This window comes from Podarcis filfolensis (assembly GCF_964270895.1).
Source record: "Podarcis filfolensis genome assembly, chromosome: 8".
Lineage (NCBI taxonomy): Eukaryota > Metazoa > Chordata > Lepidosauria > Squamata > Lacertidae > Podarcis > Podarcis filfolensis.
Genome location: NC_139611.1, coordinates 42,019,762 through 42,038,147, shown reverse-complemented (window position 1 = coordinate 42,038,147; position 18,386 = coordinate 42,019,762). Strand labels below are relative to the sequence as shown.

General features: G+C 42.1%; 3 protein-coding genes and 1 long non-coding RNA gene across 5 annotated transcripts in view; 2 read left to right on the top strand and 2 right to left on the bottom strand.

The window, feature by feature from the left end:
* The window catches only part of FANCA (FA complementation group A), a 257,965-nt gene that overhangs the window by 119,838 nt on the left and 119,741 nt on the right, over positions 1 to 18,386 (top strand). The window lies entirely within an intron of this gene.
* Positions 7 to 1,930, bottom strand: LOC310768388. The gene is made up of 3 exons (XR_014551300.1): positions 1,784 to 1,930; positions 650 to 1,027; positions 7 to 569 (listed from the first exon to the last, which is right to left on the bottom strand). It is a non-coding gene; the product is annotated as an uncharacterized lncRNA (long non-coding RNA).
* Positions 2,126 to 7,417, top strand: MAP1LC3B (microtubule associated protein 1 light chain 3 beta). The gene is made up of 4 exons (XM_083626394.1): positions 2,126 to 2,377; positions 5,075 to 5,130; positions 5,743 to 5,849; positions 6,956 to 7,417. Exons 1-4 carry the CDS (start codon positions 2,338 to 2,340, stop codon positions 7,125 to 7,127), a joined length of 375 nt encoding a protein of 124 aa, XP_083482520.1. The 5' UTR covers positions 2,126 to 2,337; the 3' UTR covers positions 7,128 to 7,417.
* ZCCHC14 (zinc finger CCHC-type containing 14) overlaps positions 8,077 to 18,386 on the bottom strand; it is a 37,972-nt gene continuing 27,662 nt past the window's right edge. The window contains exons 6-13 of one of the 2 annotated variants that reach the window (XM_083626236.1): positions 17,882 to 17,976; positions 17,731 to 17,785; positions 16,699 to 16,972; positions 15,447 to 15,538; positions 14,936 to 15,060; positions 14,493 to 14,633; positions 12,972 to 14,411; positions 8,077 to 12,452 (exon numbers count right to left, since the gene is read on the bottom strand). In XM_083626236.1, the coding sequence (XP_083482362.1) occupies positions 12,397 to 12,452; positions 12,972 to 14,411; positions 14,493 to 14,633; positions 14,936 to 15,060; positions 15,447 to 15,538; positions 16,699 to 16,972; positions 17,731 to 17,785; positions 17,882 to 17,976 (2,278 nt within the window). In that variant the 3' untranslated portion in view covers positions 8,077 to 12,396. Of the gene's footprint in view, positions 12,453 to 12,971; positions 14,634 to 14,935; positions 15,061 to 15,446; positions 15,539 to 16,698; positions 16,973 to 17,730; positions 17,786 to 17,881; positions 17,977 to 18,386 lie in introns of both variants that reach the window. The other variant, XM_083626235.1, reaches the window with a different exon arrangement.

Sequence of the window (18,386 nt, the reverse complement as noted above, 5' to 3'; positions counted from 1 at the left end):
TAGGTGCTTGTCTGAATTACCTAGGAGCAGTGTTCCAAAGGGAAGTTTTTCATGTTTGATGTTTTATTGCATCATCATTATTTTTCTTCTGTTGGGAGCCACCCAGAGTGGCTGGGAAACCCAGCCAAATGAGTGGGGTATAAATAATAGATTATTATTATTATTATTATTTACTTTCATTATGATAAAAATAAAAGCCTATTAATAGAATGGGTGCTCAGTTCCTTGCCTACATGGCCCCATACAGTACTAGTTTAGCGACTCCTTTTACTGTATATGTAACCCGAACAAAGTTAGGCATGGGGAGGACAGGCTGGTTCTGGGTCCAAGGAAGCCTCACTGGGAGTGGAGTTATGTAGCACTGGCAACCTGCATTCAGGGTCAGTCACCTGCTATGTGCCCCGTCACCTCTTCTTTCATACCACCTAACAGATGATTGATGTGGTGAGAGTGAAACTTCAAACATTAATAGAGCCAGCTGGCATCTGGGGACTGTGGGGGAGTGATTGGTGGTGGTGGTAGGCTCAGTGGCACTTACTGCAGCAGGGAAGGCAGGGCAGGCATCAAGCCTGTTGTTAGCCGCCATGAGCCCAGCTTCGGCTGGGGAGGGCAGGATATAAATAAATTTTTTTTATTATTATTATTAAGCCCCAGTGAACCTTGCCAGGTGTATGGGCCCAACAGTTACCCAAACACACATCAGATCAAAGCCCAGCATCTCATTTTCCAGTGGGCAACCAGATGGCTCTGGAATTCAATAAAGCTTTATGTCACTTATCTGTTGTTGGAGATATATTATTAATTTGTTTTTGTCTCTGGGATCAGAGTTTGGCAAGGAGAAGTCCCACAGCTGTCTGTCAAACTGCCTCTTTGTTCTGTTTCAGCTGCATACTGGAAGTTCCTCTGAAATTGACATCCGACTTCAGAGTATAAAGACTCTGTCAAACAACTATGCCAGTTCCTTTTCCAGTGTTGTTTTGAGCAGACCACTCCTTCAAACTAGTCATAGCCAATGAGATCCACGTGGCTGGGAAAGGGGAAAAACAAAACAAGTTCTTCTTCGGATAAAATGTATGACATGTCTTATTAGAGTTCAAGGATATCACACTTGTAAGTGTCCTTATAATGTTAGGCTTATGCAGTTACAGGAAATACTTGGCTTTGAGTAATCAGTAATTAAATGTCTGCTGATCTGCTATTGTAGAACACAGTCAGAGCATCTTGCAATGGATTTGGCATTCCTTTCTTGGCCACAAATGCAATAACAGAGACAAGTTAGAGAGAGAAACAGTGTTTTTTCTGGTGGTACTCAGAGGGTACACAGTACCTGCACCTTTTTTCTAGAAGCAAAGCACTAGAAAAATATTTAAGGTTGTGTCACCTTAAATATGAAAAGAATTATTATGGAAGGTATGCCCCCCCCACCATAATACTAGAACCTGGAATCATCCAATAAAGCTGAATGGTGGGAGATTTAGAGCAAACAAAAGGAACTATTTCTTCACACAACACAACACATAAACAACGGCATTTGTGCCCATAAAATGTGGTAATGGCCTCAGATAGATGGTTTTGAAAAGAGATTAGGCAAATTAAGGGAAGGATATCCATGATACCCCCAGGATTAGAGGCGGCATGCATCTGAATACCAGTTACAGAGAAATAACATAGGAGAGGGCAGTGCTATCAGGTCCTGTTTGTGAGCTTTCAATTGCACATTGGAGACGGGGAGGAAAGTGTTTTGCATATGTTCAGAATACCCCCCCCCGCTCTCTAGTATTACTTGATGCGCTCCAGATCTTTATCTGTGAGATCAGATCCCGCCCCAGGTGCTTGATGAGGGGAACTTCTTTCTTTAATATGGAAATTGCAGCAAAACCAAACCAGAGGCCTTCTCTTCCTCCGGGGAGGGTGACATGGTAACCATGGCGATGGGCGGGGCTGCGTTTGTGCGCGATGAAGTCACTGTTTTGGCACCGCCCTGCGGCAGGCTCAGCTTCTGACTCCCCCGCCCGCGGCTCGTTTCGCCTGCGCAGGCGCGCTCGCGTCACCAACGTCGACTCCCCTCCTTCTCCTCTCCTCTTCCTTGCTTGAGGCGTCGGGCTTCCGTCGCTACGCACGCGCACTACCGCGCGGCGAAGCCTACGAATGCCCGGCCTCTCGCTTTCCCTTCCTTCGTCCGTCTGTCCCTCCCTCCCTGTGACGCAATCAGCTCGGGAGAGGCGGGGCTTCGTCGGTCAGCTGATCGCGGACGAGGGTTTTGGTGTGGATGGTCCGCGCCGCTGAGAGGGGAGAGAGTCGAAGGAGGTGGAGGAGGAGCCAGTCGCCGCCGCCGCGATGCCCTCGGAAAAGAGCTTCAAGCAGCGACGCACTTTCGGTGGGGGAAGGGCCTGTGCGTTAGCTCCTGGGGGGGGCAAGAGGGGGCTGTTACTGAGTCGGGGGGGGGCGTTGGGGAGAGACGCACCACATCAAGTGGGGTGGCCAAGGGAACACCTGCGAGGCGGACTTGAGTGCGGGGGGGGGAGCTTGGTGACTGGAGGGGGGATACTCAGAAGTAGGGAACGGTGAAGAGCTGGGGACATGGTCCATGAACGTGGCGGCGGGCGCTATGTGTGCTATATGTGTGGCGGTGGGGAGAGGGTAAGTGGGTGTCGCTGGGGCAAGGGAAGAAGAGTTGAGGAAAAGGCAAAACACCCCCTCTCATTTTTTTTGGGGGGGGGGATGAAGCTTCTCCCCTTATTCCCTCATGGAGGTCCTTGAGAAGGTGCTTGGCCTATAATCGCACTCCCCGTCGGCCATGGGGGGCGGGTTTATGGGTTGGTGGCACAGTCGTATCCCCCTTCCCTTTAATACAGTAAGCTCCTTTCTCCCCATCTCCTAGATCTGGATCTTGGGCAGAGTGATTCACCACGCACCATGACTGTTATTCCCCCACCCCAAATTGGGAGTGTAAGGAGGACCCCCTTGCATTACTCCCCCCCCTTGAAACCCCTTAAGGATTGAAGGCTAGCCCTGAGGATGACTGTTGGTGGTTGGAGGCCGGGGTTGGAGGGGCCTGAGGTGTTGTGTTTGAGGCGAATGCAGGGCCTGTTGACGGCTCTGCCGGCTTCCGTGGAGCTCAAGAGCCAGAGGAGTAAACAGCCCCCCCCCGGTGCCAGCCTCTTTCCCTGCCTGGCATCGTGCCTGCTCTGCACTCTGCTGTAGCACCCCTTTCCCCTCACCCCCAGCACTTAGAGGGTGGTGGGGCCTCCCTTTGTTGATCAGTTGTCAAAACACTGGAGATGGTGCTGTTTATCTTGAGTATATAGTATTTTGAATGTGAGAAGGCCAGATTACCGTATATGCTGGATGCTGTAGTGTAGAACTTCTTGTCTGGATGCTGCATGTGTTTGTAGTTTCATTCCCAGGCTTTATCCCTTAGCAATGTGAAAGTATTCAGTACTTATGACGGATCCCCTTCCCTATTCTTTCCTGGGTATTGCCTGCACAACTTTAAGCAGTTCAACTGTTTGGATTCCATGGATTTGTTTGTCTCCGATCTGCTGTGTCAGTTTGTTGTTATGTGAGGAAGCAGAGGGTAATGTTGAATCATTGGGCTGCAATTTTCCTAATACTGTTGATGACCAAAACAGAGGGTGACCTCCAGACTGAAGCAGGAAGTTTTGGGAACAACGTTGGGCAATTACCTCCACCTCTCAGGAGTTAGTGACAGATTAAATAACAAATATTGGCTGTAGCAAAGGCTTGTGAATTAGCTAGCCTTCCAGCCAAGTCCACCAAGTTTCAGCTTCGTAATATGATCCAAAAATCCTGATGTAACAAGCCCTAGTTAGGTTCTACTGTAAATGTCCCTTAGTTATTACTATCACTTAAAAAAGAAATACAGGAAGACTCAGGCTGTTGCTTTTGTTGTTACTGTTTTTGTTCTGTTTAAACTGGTTTTCCTGCTTGCATGTTGGAGTGGAAAAAGAATTGAGGCTTTGTTTTGCTGCTGTGCCGCTGAAAACGAAAGTAAAGGTCGTTCTAGCTGTTTGTTTTCCTTTGCAAAGGAGTTTTGGACACCAACAGTCCTCTAGGCGGGGGGTGGGGAAACCTAGTGGAAGCTCTTTAGCTTTAAGAATGCAATAACTATAAGATATATTTAAAATTCTTTGATGAAATTAATATTTTATACTTTTAATTTACATAGAGCACTTTTCCTCGAGGGGATAGCCATGTTTTCTCACTAACTTCTAGTCCTTTTAGCAGTAAAAACAAAGAGTCTTGTAGCACCTTAAAACTAACATTTCATTATGACATAAGCTGTGAAGTGGGCTCTAGTCTAGTCTTATGCGATAAGACTCTTTGTTGTGTTTGCTCCTTTCCCATGGCCCTCACACTGGGTCCTTGGGCTTCCCAAATGCTCTCAGATTTAGAACTACTTCAGCCTTAGCAGATTTGTTGTACTACTCTGTGCCTTTAAACCAACTAAGCTCAACTTTTTTCTTTTTCTTCAACTTAACTTGCCTGCTTTAACTTTTCACTATGAAGGGTTATGCTTCTTTATTTTTCAGATGGCATTTTCTCTCCCCCCCCCCCCCCGTTTGTCTTAAGTTGTCCCCACCCTTCCTGTTAATAAATTGTGCTGCAGAATTTCTACTAGCACACAGGTATGGTGGGGGGTGGCATCAGTTAGCAGCTTCATTTGTGGGGCTACAGTCAAAAGTGGGAAAGTACCCCTTTTTCTCTTGTGCATCCCCCTTTCCACTCTAGCTTCTTCATTCCCTGCATGAATTTTCAGCAGCGCTTGAGTTGCATTCCCACCCTGATCTAGAAAGACTGCCAGTTAACCTTGCTTCTAATGCGATCAGCTTGGGTATACTAATGTGGGTGTGGTTTAAGCGCCTCTCATTCTGCTTATGATTTATTTATTTGATTTATATCCTACCCTTCCTACAAACTGCTGCCTCTGTGTGTGCTTCTCTTCCAGGGCAATGAAACATCAATATAACAGGTTGTTCTGTGTAGATATTATATATCTGACAACACTGCCTCTTCAAGCATTTAAGTACAACTTTCTTTTTCTCCCCTGTAGAACAAAGAGTAGAAGATGTCAGACTTATTCGAGAGCAGCATCCTACAAAGATACCAGTGAGTAGACTTTCAACTCTATTTGTCATTTGGTGAGAAATCAGGGAAATAACCTGATAGGTAGTGGCAACACGTGCACTTTGGGGACTAGCAGTGAAATCATCCATACTAGAGGCTGCAAAGATATTTGCCCTAGTTAAGATTTTTATTTTCTCCCTCCATTTCATTTTACATAACAGAAGTCAATTGTTTGCTGCTCCCAAGTTTTCCTGATTGTAGTCCTCTTGCCCTGTTTATGCATAACTGAATGGAGAAGAGAAGGGGCTGAAATTGGGGTGACAGGTGGGGAGGAGGGCACGCTAGCCTTTCACTGCAAACCTGTGCCAGGAATGGAATTAGTTCTCCCCACAAGGCTGGGTCTTCTCTATTGCAGCTCCTTTTCACAGCTCAATTCAGGTGACTGGGTTTGTTTTAAGAATTTCAATGCTGAGCCTCATTAAAAATGCAAGGTGGCATACAATAAAATGATAGAAATAATAAAATTATAAACCACTGTAGTACAAAGTAGAATTGCATTAAACAAACCCATAGGTATCTAGCAAGAATATGCCTGTGGCTCACCATACTGAAAAGTCCTAAATTATAAGTCCTAACTTTACCATTTTCCTCCAGGTAATCATTGAAAGGTATAAAGGAGAAAAGCAACTTCCCATTCTGGATAAAACAAAGTTTCTGGTCCCAGATCATGTCAACATGAGTGAGCTTATCAAGATTATCAGGTATCTAACCTACCTGCTTTACTGAAAGGTCTCTCATTCAGGACAGTAGCTTGTGCTATATGTTAAGGGTTTCCCAAGTGAGTTTTTTAAAAAAGTCAAGTAACAATCATAGCAAAGGTCCAGAGTGTTTGACCTACTTGTTGGCAAAGCAAAAACAAACAAACAAACAAAAACTGGTCTTGCTAAGCCTCCCTCCTTCCTACAGAAAAGCCTGGCAGGGAGTGTGCATGGTTGGGCTCCATTGCCTGAAGGTGCCACAACTTCTCGGAGGTTGAGTGGGGAATGCTTTGTTCAGTGCCACTGCCTGTAGTTGTTCTGTACGCCTCTAGGAAGTGGTAGGAACAGGAAAGAGGCTAGGTGGTTTTTTTGGTGGGGGGAGGGATGCTGTGTTGGTTCTGTTAGAGCCAAGGCTCTTCCGGTCTGCCTTTGCCATGCAGCTGCCAGTTTTCCACCCAACTTGGAAGGTGGCAGAGATCTTCAGCAGACAATCCCTGCCCACCTCTGCAACTTCAAAGTTAGGATGGTTGCTTGATACGGAGCAGTGCCACACTCTGCATGGCAAGCATATTTGCCGATGCTTGATCGTAACAGGAATTACGCTGACACAGCTTTCCGTCTCTATTGGTAACTCTTCACAGAAAGGGAACTTGATTATATGGGCTCTTTATAATTCTGGAGTGTGATGCCCGTTACTGAGTAAACTCCTTGCTGTAGCTGGCACTGATGTGCTCTGTAGTCCATTGAAATGGTTAAAATGGGTGGTTAGCATCTAAAAGCAACAACCTAACATGCACATTATCTCTAGCAGTGTTGTCCTTCCTCTTAGGCAACACAGCTGGCCTTAGTGTCTCACTTGAGGCTTTATAAGATCAGTGTAGTTGCAAGTCCCTCCCCTCTGATGTTGCTTGGATGAGGAGGCTGCCATCAGAAGTGCTCTAATCACACATGCTTTCTGGTATTCATGTGATTCTTGGATGTGGCAAAGGAGGAGACTGTTGCTAAACCTGGAATTTCCAAAGGCAGTTCTTTTTTTGTATTTTGCTTCTGCATTTAAATTTGTTAGCCATGTTCCAAGGGAAGTGTCCATTCAGTTTCCTGTCTTCTAGGCGTCGGCTGCAGCTGAATTCCAATCAAGCTTTCTTCTTACTGGTGAATGGACACAGCATGGTGAGCGTTTCAACACCAATTTCGGAGGTGTATGAAAGTGAAAAGGACGAGGACGGATTCCTGTACATGGTGTATGCCTCTCAGGAAACATTTGGAATGAAATCTGTGTAAACCATCCCCAGTGGCTTGTAGCCTAGGATAGTTTTTACCCCTCCCTCCCACAGGAAAAAACAAAGGGATGTCACCAACCTGCTCACAGTAGTTGTGCTTAGCGGGTGTTCTCACCGTACTGTTTTATTTGTGAATATTGAACAGATGAGTGCCAGTATAGACAAGCAGTGCAGCTTTGTAGACCTGCTATAAAATTTGCACAGGCACATTTGCTTTAAGCCTCTGGAATTTTAAACTATACTGTATGTGTGTGTGTGTTAAGTTGCCAATAAAAGGGATGTTTGCATTAATCATAGAAAATGGGCTAGCATTTAGCAGCAAACTGAAATATTTGCGTGTGACATTTCATAATGTTAAGTCCTGTTTCAGCTCCTGAAAACTGCTTTTTAAGAAAGGGAACAAATAGGAGTAATGGTCTGCTTCTTTTAACTTTTTTTGATAGATCAGTGCATGTGATGAAAGGGGTAGGCATTAATTCATTGGTACTGTTACTTTAGAAGGCAAAACATCAGATTGCTAATTATTGTTATATACCAAACATCACAGCTTTATGCTAGTTTTAGGAAATATATACATAACTGTTGTCAAAGAAAAGCTTCAGTCTACCCAGAGTTTGGTATTCTGTTCTACACCTTGTTAAATTTATTCTAATTAAATCAACCCAAACCCTCAGCAAAGATGACTTCATTTTGTCAGTCAGAAAGCATTGGGAGGTAGCAGGGTTTTGAGGTTAGCCAATTGCCAAAGTAATACAGTAAACTTTGGCAAGCCTCACAGCTGTTGATGTTTCTTTATATTTAGCATATTAACCTCACTACCCATTTTCATTGGAATACATGAAGAACATTTTTGTATTTCCTTGTTGGCAGAAAGCTCTTGTTTCCTTTAGCTGCATTCAAACTATCAAAACTCAAAAAGAATTTCCCTTTGTTTTAGACTGGGCAATATCTAAAGTTGCAAAGAAGTTTGATCACTGCTTCCAGTCAGTTGCATAGGGACTTAAATTTTGCTGTAAACAGGGTATGTCCTGTGCAAAAGGAAAGTAATTCAGATAGTGTCCTGCTTCCCCATTTGTTATACAGTGAAATGTAGTAAGCTAAGACTTATCCTTGTATATTAATGCATGTGAATTTAATTATATGTTATAGCAAACAAATTTTTATTATGTGGAGAAAAGAGGCTAAATCTTGACATGCTGTAAAATATCAATATGACATGCAGTTTCTACCTTTGCATGCATCTGTTCAATGCTTGCTTCTAACAAGTTCACTGTGAGCTTTTACTTCACTGTAAAATTTTAAAGTCTTCTGTTCAGTTATTATTTCTTCATAAGACAGCCATCCTTACAATGGGCTAATGGCTGCTCTTGTATAAATGTTGATTTTTCTTTTGTTTTTTAAAGTGCTGAAATGGATGATTCCATCTCAACTTGATTAGAAGTTAAGCTTATATACAAGTCCATTTTAAAACGATCTTAATGCTGTATATGAAGAGCAGTAGACAGAATTGAACAAAAGCCTTCAGCCTCCCACAACTTTGGCTCAGATTCCTTTACTGTTGCAGAATAGAACATTGTCACAATAGTAGGAGATTCTGTGGCCATACTAATGACACTTGTGAAGATGCTTGAGCTATCAAAAACAACACTGCCTGCTTTCTGAGTGTGGGCAAGATACTGGATTCCAAATGAAACTGAGAATTAAGTACCTGTATGAGAACATGGAAAAGCTCCTGACGGAAGAAACTGATATCCCAGGCTGCAGTGTGGCTTTTCTGTACCCTTCAGAGCACCTACCTAAAATGGACAACTTGCAGATAATGCTGTTGGATAGCTCTGCAGTACCTGTCTACAGCTGCCACATTTGAGACAATGCATGTTTATGTTAGCCTTTGGTTGAACCTGCTGCGCTTGCAGTAAGTTTTCTTTAGCCTCCCACTGAAAATGGAAAAAAAATATTAAAAGTGAGGATGTCTGAAAAGACACTACTATAGTCTTTAATTTTTGTTCAGTACATTAAATTTACTCAGATAAAAACATTCTAAAAATGTACAATTTTACCTTTAACAAAGTATAATAAAACATAAAAATTCAAATACCAGAATACTTGACATTTACAATTCAAAATCAAATTAGGTGGATATTAAATATTTACAAAACTTTTAATATTTATATAAAGTTACATGCACATTTGTAATATAATGTAAAAGAAATGGCTCGAAATGGGCAGAGGTGTTTCCTTCATTCCTAATGGAAAGTTATTTCTGAAAAGAAAGATGTTAACCTGTGCTGCAAGACATAGGCTCTTCCTATGTTTATAAGAAGTTAGTATGCAGAAATAGTTCCAAAGGTAGTTGGAAGAGTAAAAATTGTTTGAATATTTGTTGCTTTCTGAATTACTATTTTAATTCTGCCTTTGGCCATATCTAAGTAAAGCAGCTTAAGAGGCTTATAAGTGTCTATTCAGAAGCAAAACAAAATACCCACCCTTCCCTCCCACCTTAAAATAATTAAGTTGGCCTCAGTTTAGGGCTTTTCCCATAAAATGGTATTGTACCCATTCAATAACTTGCCTTTTACTTGGGGTGGCTTACATTTGGGTGTCTCTAACAGAATTCTAGGCTGGCATGGAAAAAAGGATTTGACATAATTAAGAAAGACCCTTCTTTGTTCAGGCATGGGCCCGCATACTGCTCGAGAAATTTACCATTAACTAAGTCATGCCTAGTTAAAACCTTAGTTATATGCAAATAGCAAATCTCCAGCAGTTTGCCATGCCAGTTTTTAGTACATAGTTTGTTTCATACAGACAAGGGCTTTTGATGGTTCTGTTTTATGCTCTCTTCATGACGCAAGTTACATTCTCTAGTGTAAAGTTTCAGCCAAACTATGATCTATGCAGCTAGTGTCCATTCCTCTTGCACTTGAGTCTTGCTTCAAAGTCCTCTGCCTGTATGAAACATTGGCAGCCACTTTGTGGATGTAATAGTAGAGAACAGCTTTAATAAAATTAAGTCACTATGTAGGCTTGCCTCTGTATGTCTCAGTTTACCTTTAGAAACGAACAAGGCAATTGGCTCTCCAAAGCTTTCCCCTGGTAATTCCACTTGTCCACTAGTTAAGTTAAAAAGTTTTGTTTGACAGCCCAACAGTTAGCTGAGACAGCTTTCTTTTTATATGAATGGAAACTATATTTCTGAACATCATACCGCTCATGGGCCATGTTTCTAGAAACTTTCCAATTTAAATGCCTGATAAAGGCTTTCTGTTGATCCTGGAAAGTTTGTATGGTGTTGGGTTATTTCTGTTTAAGAACTGATACATTTGGCTTTTGGCACATTTTGGGCCAATGGAAAGGCTCCCAACTTTTAAGAGTAAACAATAACTGACAGATTTAGTACAGAGTGGCATGTTTCTGCTGATGTCAATCAAGGTCATTAAGGCAAAGTAAATTGCTCTGTCAGTTCTCATTACCTCTGGTAGTTTTACAAGTTTCCTAATGGTATCCACCTCTATTAGCCGTCTCAGAAGTTCAGTCATTACACGCATAATTAAATATTGTGGGCTGTATCTAACCCTATATGTAATACTGTTTTGGTAAAGCCAAACTGAGGATATGAAAGTCTAGCACTTCATTGCATAGAAATAACTGAAGTTGGATGTAGGGCTGCTACAAACCATGTGTTTTTACAACTTTGGACTTGGTCTCTATGAAGCTGAGAAATGGCAGGAAGCTCATGCTAAGCTTCTCCCAGAGTTGAATATGCAAAACCCATTGAATGCCTACACCCAAGAGAATACACCAGTTTGTTTTTAAAGGCAACAGGTAAGGATAATAGAGCTTATCTCTGATGATATAGAAAACAATAGTGGAGTACCTGGTTTTCTGTCAATCCTACCATTATTTCCACAAGATCCACTGTTTTACTACCTCATGGATATGCAGTGCAGTGATACAGCCAACCCCACCTCCCTGCACCTTCAACCATACAATACTTTCAAGCAGAAATACTCATTTGCCACCTCCATAGTAACATATTGTGCACAGCCACTAAAATGTCCTATGTGGGGCAGTTTAAACTTCAGCCCTATCAATGAAAGAAGATAGCTACAACCAATTCAGCATGAATACAAAAAGGTATGCCTCCGTTTGACCAGGTAGGTCTACAATGTTTCAGTTCTGAGCTTTGCTGACTTTAGTGGAAAAGAATTCTAACTAGTTAACATCAAAGCCAATACTCTACGTATTTCAAATAAAGGAGGCAGACTACAAACCCGAGTTGTGGGTAAGATGTACAGCTGTTTCTTACTTTGTGACTTCTATATCCTGTAAGCAAGAGCCCTTGTAGAAAGACTTTTGCTATGCAAAGTAAAGCAACAACTTGCAAACTCTGCTGCAGGAGTCTGTGTTTTAAAACTCTGTTTCAAAGGTAGAGTACTGTTTCCTGTGGCAGAAACTAATATATGGTAAGATTTGAAAGTTGTAGAGGAAAAGTATTTTTTTAAAGACCTGTTTGAGCTCAGTCTCTGGCACTAGACCCTTGGAAACGTAAGTTTAATCCATGACTGACAAATAAATGCCGACAAGCATAGCATAACCATTTCTAGAATGAACTGAAACGTCTACCTTTGTTCTTTTGGAAGAGAGGGAGGGTTAAGATTTCTTTATTAGAAGTTCACATAGCCTGCTGGTGCCTATTTCCAACCATTGGAACGTCTCTCGCACTGATCTCAGTCTGCTAAAAGTGCAGATAGAATTATACATTCTTCTGTAGTGCAATCCTTTAAAATCCCAGAGTGTAGTGCCTGATTAGTTTTTGAGAAAAAGTAGACATGTTTACCTAGCCTCAAATGTCAGAGTCCAGCAGGCAAATGGCTACTGTACCGTCAACCTCTAGCTCTCACTCCAGATTACAACATAGCTGCCCGGGAGTTCGAGTTTCCAGCACAGAAGATCAAAGTATGGCAACATTCTTCAGCAAAAGTGCAGGAGTTTGTTTACAACAAAAAAGGGTAGTTGGCCAGTTTCACCTCCCATCTGGAAGGTCCAACATTTAAGATCCATGTTATAATTTTGGCAAATCAGTAAAAATGGGTTTGATAAACCCCTAAGCTTCAGTTTCTTCCTAGTGTAGTGAAGTAGAGCACCTTTGGATTAAAAAAATAATGTTAATAAGCTCAACAAGTGGACTTCTCAGATTCCAATTTGAAATTCTGTAATTACTCCATGGGCTTTTGCCAACACAAAAAATGAAGTCCATGGAGTTACTGTCAATCTGTGGAATCTAAACTTTCAGCTGGTGGAGCATATTTTAACCGAAATGTACCTGCATGGAGAAGAGAAATACAAGTCAGCAAGTGTAAGACTTTTGTGAAGTCTACATTTCACAAGCAATGACACACCACACAGTTGAGCACCATGCTGTTCATAGATAAGGAATGAACATATTAGCAGTAGATGTGAAATAAGGCAAGACACCATGGATACCAGTTTTGAGCGTGAGCAATCTCAAAGCTTGCTACCACAAGAAACCAACCCCTTATTACCCCACAAAACTATCTGGGCTCTGCATGCTCATGGCAGAGCAACATTTTACCACTCCTGTACTTTGGTTCTCTCAGGTTTGCTTCAGAGGGCTACTGCTCATCCACAAGAGTACAAACTATTGGCAAAGTGTGAGACCTACAGTGGATTCCACTTGTACATGCTCAGACTTGCCATCACTTTAAATTACTGACCATTTTCAGATTTTCCTTTATCTACCACCCCCTTTCCCCAAGCAGCCAAACCTGTATTCTGAGCAATCTACCAACTGCACTTCTGGCAAGCCAATAATGTTCCTAACCTTGTCGATTGAAATCCATTGGTGGCTGCTTGCAGTCTTGAGCTCGGTGACCACTGGCTCCACAATTGTAACAGGACAGATTCCCATTCTTTTTATGGCCTGTACCACTGTTGTTGCTCATCATCCCCTGTGCTTGGTACACCCCTGCTGTACTTGCCATAAAGCTTTGCATTGGTGGCACTGCAAACGTAGACTGCCCACTCATGACAGAGTCTGGTGTTATGCCACTGTTGTAAGGAGAGTGAACCATAGGGAAGGCTGAGCTGCTGTTGTACTGCTGTGTGTTGATGTAGCCACTGCTGCACAGTGGATTGAAGGGCAGAAATGGGAAAGTAAACACTGACGGTCCGGAAAAGGGGTGCTGGAAGTAATTAGCATAACTGACAGTCATGCCGCTTGAACCACAGTTCCCACTACAGCCACAGGAACTGCACACCATGCATCCAGGAGGCTGCTGCTGATGGTGGTGGTGATGGTGGTGATTCTGATTTGGTACTGGGATACTTCCTCCTGAGCCACTACTACTGCTGTTGTAGAAATTGTTCTCGGCAGCTGATGAAAGTGTGGGGCTGGAGCTGGGAGCAGGACAACTGGGTAGGTTTGCCATATTTGCAAAGGATGTGGAGGGGTGACTGCTAGAAGAGGCAGTGTTGCTATTTGCACAGAAGCTGCTGCTGGGCATTGGGGCTACTGGCATACTGCTCAGGGCAGAAAAGGCCACTTTGGTATTGGCTGTATAGAGAGCAGTCCGGGGGTTTATTATTGCTGGGGACACACTGAATTGCATATTACTGGAGCAGGAAGACTGCCCCACAATGGTTGAATCAGTAGGAACCGAAGAGGATACCAGGAGTTTTATGGGGGGTCGTGCCACATGGAAGACGGTGCTGGAAGTTACAGTGGCTGTGGTGCTTGTTTCCACTATTATTCCCGGCTGCTGGGTTGTTTTCACCACTCTGTCTAGAGTGGAAGCATGTACCATTTTGGTCCTTGGACCAAAGTTAATTGAAGGTGTAGAGGAGCCATTTTCAGAAACTCCAGAGAGCACTTGCATGGGCTGATGGGGAGAGGCTGGCATCCCATCCACAACAGTACTTCCAAAGCTCTTCTCCATCTTGATGCCACTTCGAGGTGTGCCAGATGAGAATTTTGTCCTGTCTTCTAAAGACAAAAGCGAGTGCATAGATGACGAAAGGAGCTTCATGTCTGTATTCCCTCGCTCTGATTTGTGCATAGAGTTCAGTATTCTAATTGGAGTGATGTGAGGGGAGCCCGCAGCTATCATCTGTACTGGCAAGGTGTGGTGACCGGATGGACTGGACACGGCATCATTCTGCACTGGTAAAACCTGAGCAGTGGGCCTGGCTGAGCTGGAGTTGAAGTGATTCAATAACATTACTGGCTTCTCCTTTTCTGAGGCTTCCAAGTGGACCTCTAAACCTACAAGATAGACAGATGTCAGGTACGACCAGTCACCTAAATGCGTTAGATGCTGCAACACAACGAGACAGCTTTCCTTACGTCTCTCATTCTCCTCAGCACTGTCTGAGCTCTCCTCCCGGGTATGGATTCCCATGGGGCTAGAAGAGGAGCTGGAGTATTCTGAAGAGCTTCCTTCGCGGGGGGTTGAGAGGGTTGGCTGATCAACATCGACACGTAACTCTTGTGGAGGCGGGGAAGAGAAGAAGAAAAATCAAGTAATGTGAATGGTACTGTTAAGTCATCTTTAGACAGACAAAATCTGTTGCGACCCCCAAGTACATTTGGCTGATAGCCATTGTTAGCCAGGCTCAAAAATAGATCCATGGAAAGTAATTAACTTGAGTCTATTAATTCAATGGGTCTACTCTTCTAAGTATGATTATCCTGAACTACATTGCTATCCAGTATGTTACAAGAATTAGACAAGCGCCAATCTTCCCTGTGTAGGAAATATACATATTCAAACTTCATAGCCTGTTTACCTGCTGTATGGTTACCACGAATGCTTTGGATAGGACCAATATGAGTGGTAGGAGGAACTCTGGCCACCCCAGTGCTCAAGGAAGGAGATGTAGCTGGATTGAGGGTCCGTTTCTCAGACTTTTCCCTGGAATGAAAAGGGAAGTGTGGGAAGCAATTTATTAAAATAAACTTGGATTTAAATCTGAATAGGTTCTCTAATTTAAAGTATATGTGGTATCCAACTAACTTAGAGTAAGCCCACTAAAGAGGTTCTATTCTATTAATTTCAATGGGTCTCCCTTGAGTAAAAATTAATTGCATATAACCTACTGGTATTTTTAGATTTATCATTCTAGACACATGCATGGGGTATAAATGCAACAAAGTTTTAATTCAACTAGTGCTGAATTAACCCAGTCCTACCTCTGGGTTTTCCTTAGGCAAAGTCCACAGCAAGCATTTTTACAGGAAAAATTAGGAGGAAAAGATCCTGAAATAACATGGAAGAAGCCAGTTTTCTTTAATACCTACTTTTCCAACTCTAGCTGGGTCTTGAGCTTCTTCTTTGCACCCATTGTAAGGGATTCAAATTTATTCAGATCTTCTTCAGTAAGGCTCAGGAACTTAGATAGAAAAAAAGGGAAAGTCAATTTTATAGTATGCATTTAAAAATGCTGTCTAATATGGCATACTTGACAGAAGCTTCATTATGAAACTAGTGAATATAGCTAATTTACATATTTTGCTTAGTTTTAAAGCAAAATAGATTAGATATATTCATTAGTTTCATGAGGTGTTATCACAGTAACTAAGGCTCTAGGGACAAACAAGTGTTTAACAGCATCCTAGTATAGAGATGAGCAACAGATTTGGGGACCCTGTGGCTTCCATGCAAAATCAGCTTTTAAATTTGTTTTGTTGAGCTGTTGCTACTGATGCATGCCCTTGATCATTTCTGTTATTTTGTCAAGCTACTCAACAACTGAGGTTGTCTCAGCATCCAATTTTATGTAAAATTATTCAGTAGTTATTTGTCAATTTGCAGACTAAAGGTACTTGTCAGATTCAGAACATCCAACCCAGACTTTATTTTCAGGCTTATTAATATTGATAATTTTTCTAATAAAAGCAGAGAGAGATACCACAACAATACCCCATTCTGTTATTAAATTCAATTTATATTTCATTATGTATCTTTTATAAAGTGTCTAAGATGTGCTAAGCACTGTACACAGATTAACAATATGATGTATTTGAAAACAAATTAGAGCTTTAGATTTAAGAGCAAAAAAATATAGCAAAGAATCCACTAGAGGGCACTCTGATATATATTTTTTTATTAAAAAAAACACCCCAAGAGTAACGTGATTAGCTTACAACATATCTGAACAGAGTTGTGAATAAAACTGTTAAAAAGAGTGACATTCATTTGAGCAAGGCACAGCAACTCTGCTCTTTCTCAGATCACATGAGGAATTTTGCTTTCTAGGAACAAATACTCATGCATCCAGAAAAAAAAAGACATCATAGAGGGATGTTTGATCTATGTGCAACAGCTTTTCTTAGAGGGTAAATACTTGTAGTGTGTCAACATTTCACAAAGAAACTTATAAATATTAGATGAAGACTTTTGCCAGAAAGCCAAATCGCTGAAGAAGACACATCTGCATTTCTAATCAGTCTTAAGCCTTTCCCAAAATTTGCATTCTCTCTCTATTCCACAGATTAATACAGCAAAACAAACACAGCAAACTGTTTCCCCCTAGCCAAGCCAGGACTCTACCTTCTCCATTGAGAGCTGTTTGAAAACAGGGTAGTACTTGTGCAAGCGTAGTTTCCGCAGCCAGTCTAAAATCCCATTTTGTTCCTGGGGGGTTTGAGGACTGGGAGTCAATACCGATGAAGAGTTCTCCAACTGGGAGCGGCAAGTGAGTGAGGATGCAGCCCCACCTGTATGAGTGCAGTGGGGGAGTGCAACAGGTGTAGCGGTCGGATGCTGCACATGATGCTGGAGACTGTTCTGTGAAGACTGGATACCAGCTACGCCACAGATAGGTCTGCAAACATAGAAGGAGAAACTATTCTATGCATCAAACCAAGAACAGGAATACTGTACATTCTCGTTTCATCCTAGAGCATGTCCCCTTGATCCATGATGCAGTTTGCCATCTTTCTGAAGAGCCAGCATAACAATGAAAAGTCAGAGGGCTGGCGAATGTAAGGCCACAGTTACTCCAGCTGCTTAGGTTAAGGAATTACTGATCTGACAGTGCCAACAGGCATAACCGAGAAAAGGGAGCAGAAGTGAGGATTATGTAGATGCAGTAAGTCACTAACCATCCGGCATATTTACTTCAACATGAGCCTCTTGTATAGAAATGTAGGGATGAGTTTTAGCTGCTTTTCATAGGCCAGTTCTAAGTTAGCATTTATATCCTCATAAGTGTTTTGAGGAATTTGTTTCCATGGAAGAATATACATGGGAAATCTTACATCAGAACTGTAAGTGATGTGTTGACTTTCAAAGGCAACTAAACATTTTCTGTGTTAATTCTCTCCACTGAAATAAAGCACCTGTACAAAGTAAAATGCCACCTTTGAATGTCTTTTGAGTTTATCATTGGGTCATCTAAACATGCTCAGAACAGAAGGAGGACATAATGCCAGCCATACCAAATTTATTCCACACAAAGAATGAAGGGGCAATCTGTGAAGTCACTTTCAAAGTGATAGTGAAAAATGTTTCACATTATACAGAAATCTGAATAGCATGCTATAGCTTCCCTACATCACACATACACTAAATTCATCTCACCTTCCGGAAGCACCCAGCGTCGTACCTACTTTATAAAGGGAAGTGTTGCCTGGACCTAAAAACAAGGAGATCAGGTGTTTGGACAAGGCCTGAGTGGTAAAATGTCTATTCACATGTTTGTTAATAGGGAAAAATGAATCATAAAACTCACTTGAACTTTGAAATTGCTGGGAGTGAGATGAAGTGCTGAAAAATTTCTTGACGTGGTCATTTTTCCAGATGTGGGAAGGTAATGATGCCAAATACCTGAAAAATGATTTCAACTGAGTAATGGTGTCTTTGCATTTACACCACAAAGATCAAAACTGCAGCTTTTAACAGAAGAGTGCCAAAATGAGCATTTTAGCACACAGGACACAAACAGCTACTTGACACACTATGGAAATACCAGGCACACATACTGAGGAGGTCCCTACAGACAAATGCTATTTGTTACAATGTGTAAATTGTCACAAGGAGCCCTGAACCTCACAAGTAGTCAATGAGAAGAATATGGTTCTCTCTTGATACGGAGTATACACAACAAACGCAAACACCTACTAATTTCTGAAATGCGAAGTGGGTCATATTAACACTGCAATGTGCTAAAAAAACTTGAATCTAATCTGAATTTGTACGTATTGCTGCTAACCAAGCACTATAACTCACAATTTATA

What these genes read in the sequence shown, in the direction of transcription:
- MAP1LC3B (XM_083626394.1), top strand. Translation starts at nt 2,338, where the DNA reads ATGCCCTCGGAAAAGAGCTTCAAGCAGCGACGCACTTTCG. An exon ending in CAAGCAGCGACGCACTTTCG is followed by an intron (nt 2,378 to 5,074) that starts GTGGGGGAAGGG and finishes TCTCCCCTGTAG; the next exon opens with AACAAAGAGTAGAAGATGTC. An exon ending in AGCATCCTACAAAGATACCA is followed by an intron (nt 5,131 to 5,742) that starts GTGAGTAGACTT and finishes ATTTTCCTCCAG; the next exon opens with GTAATCATTGAAAGGTATAA.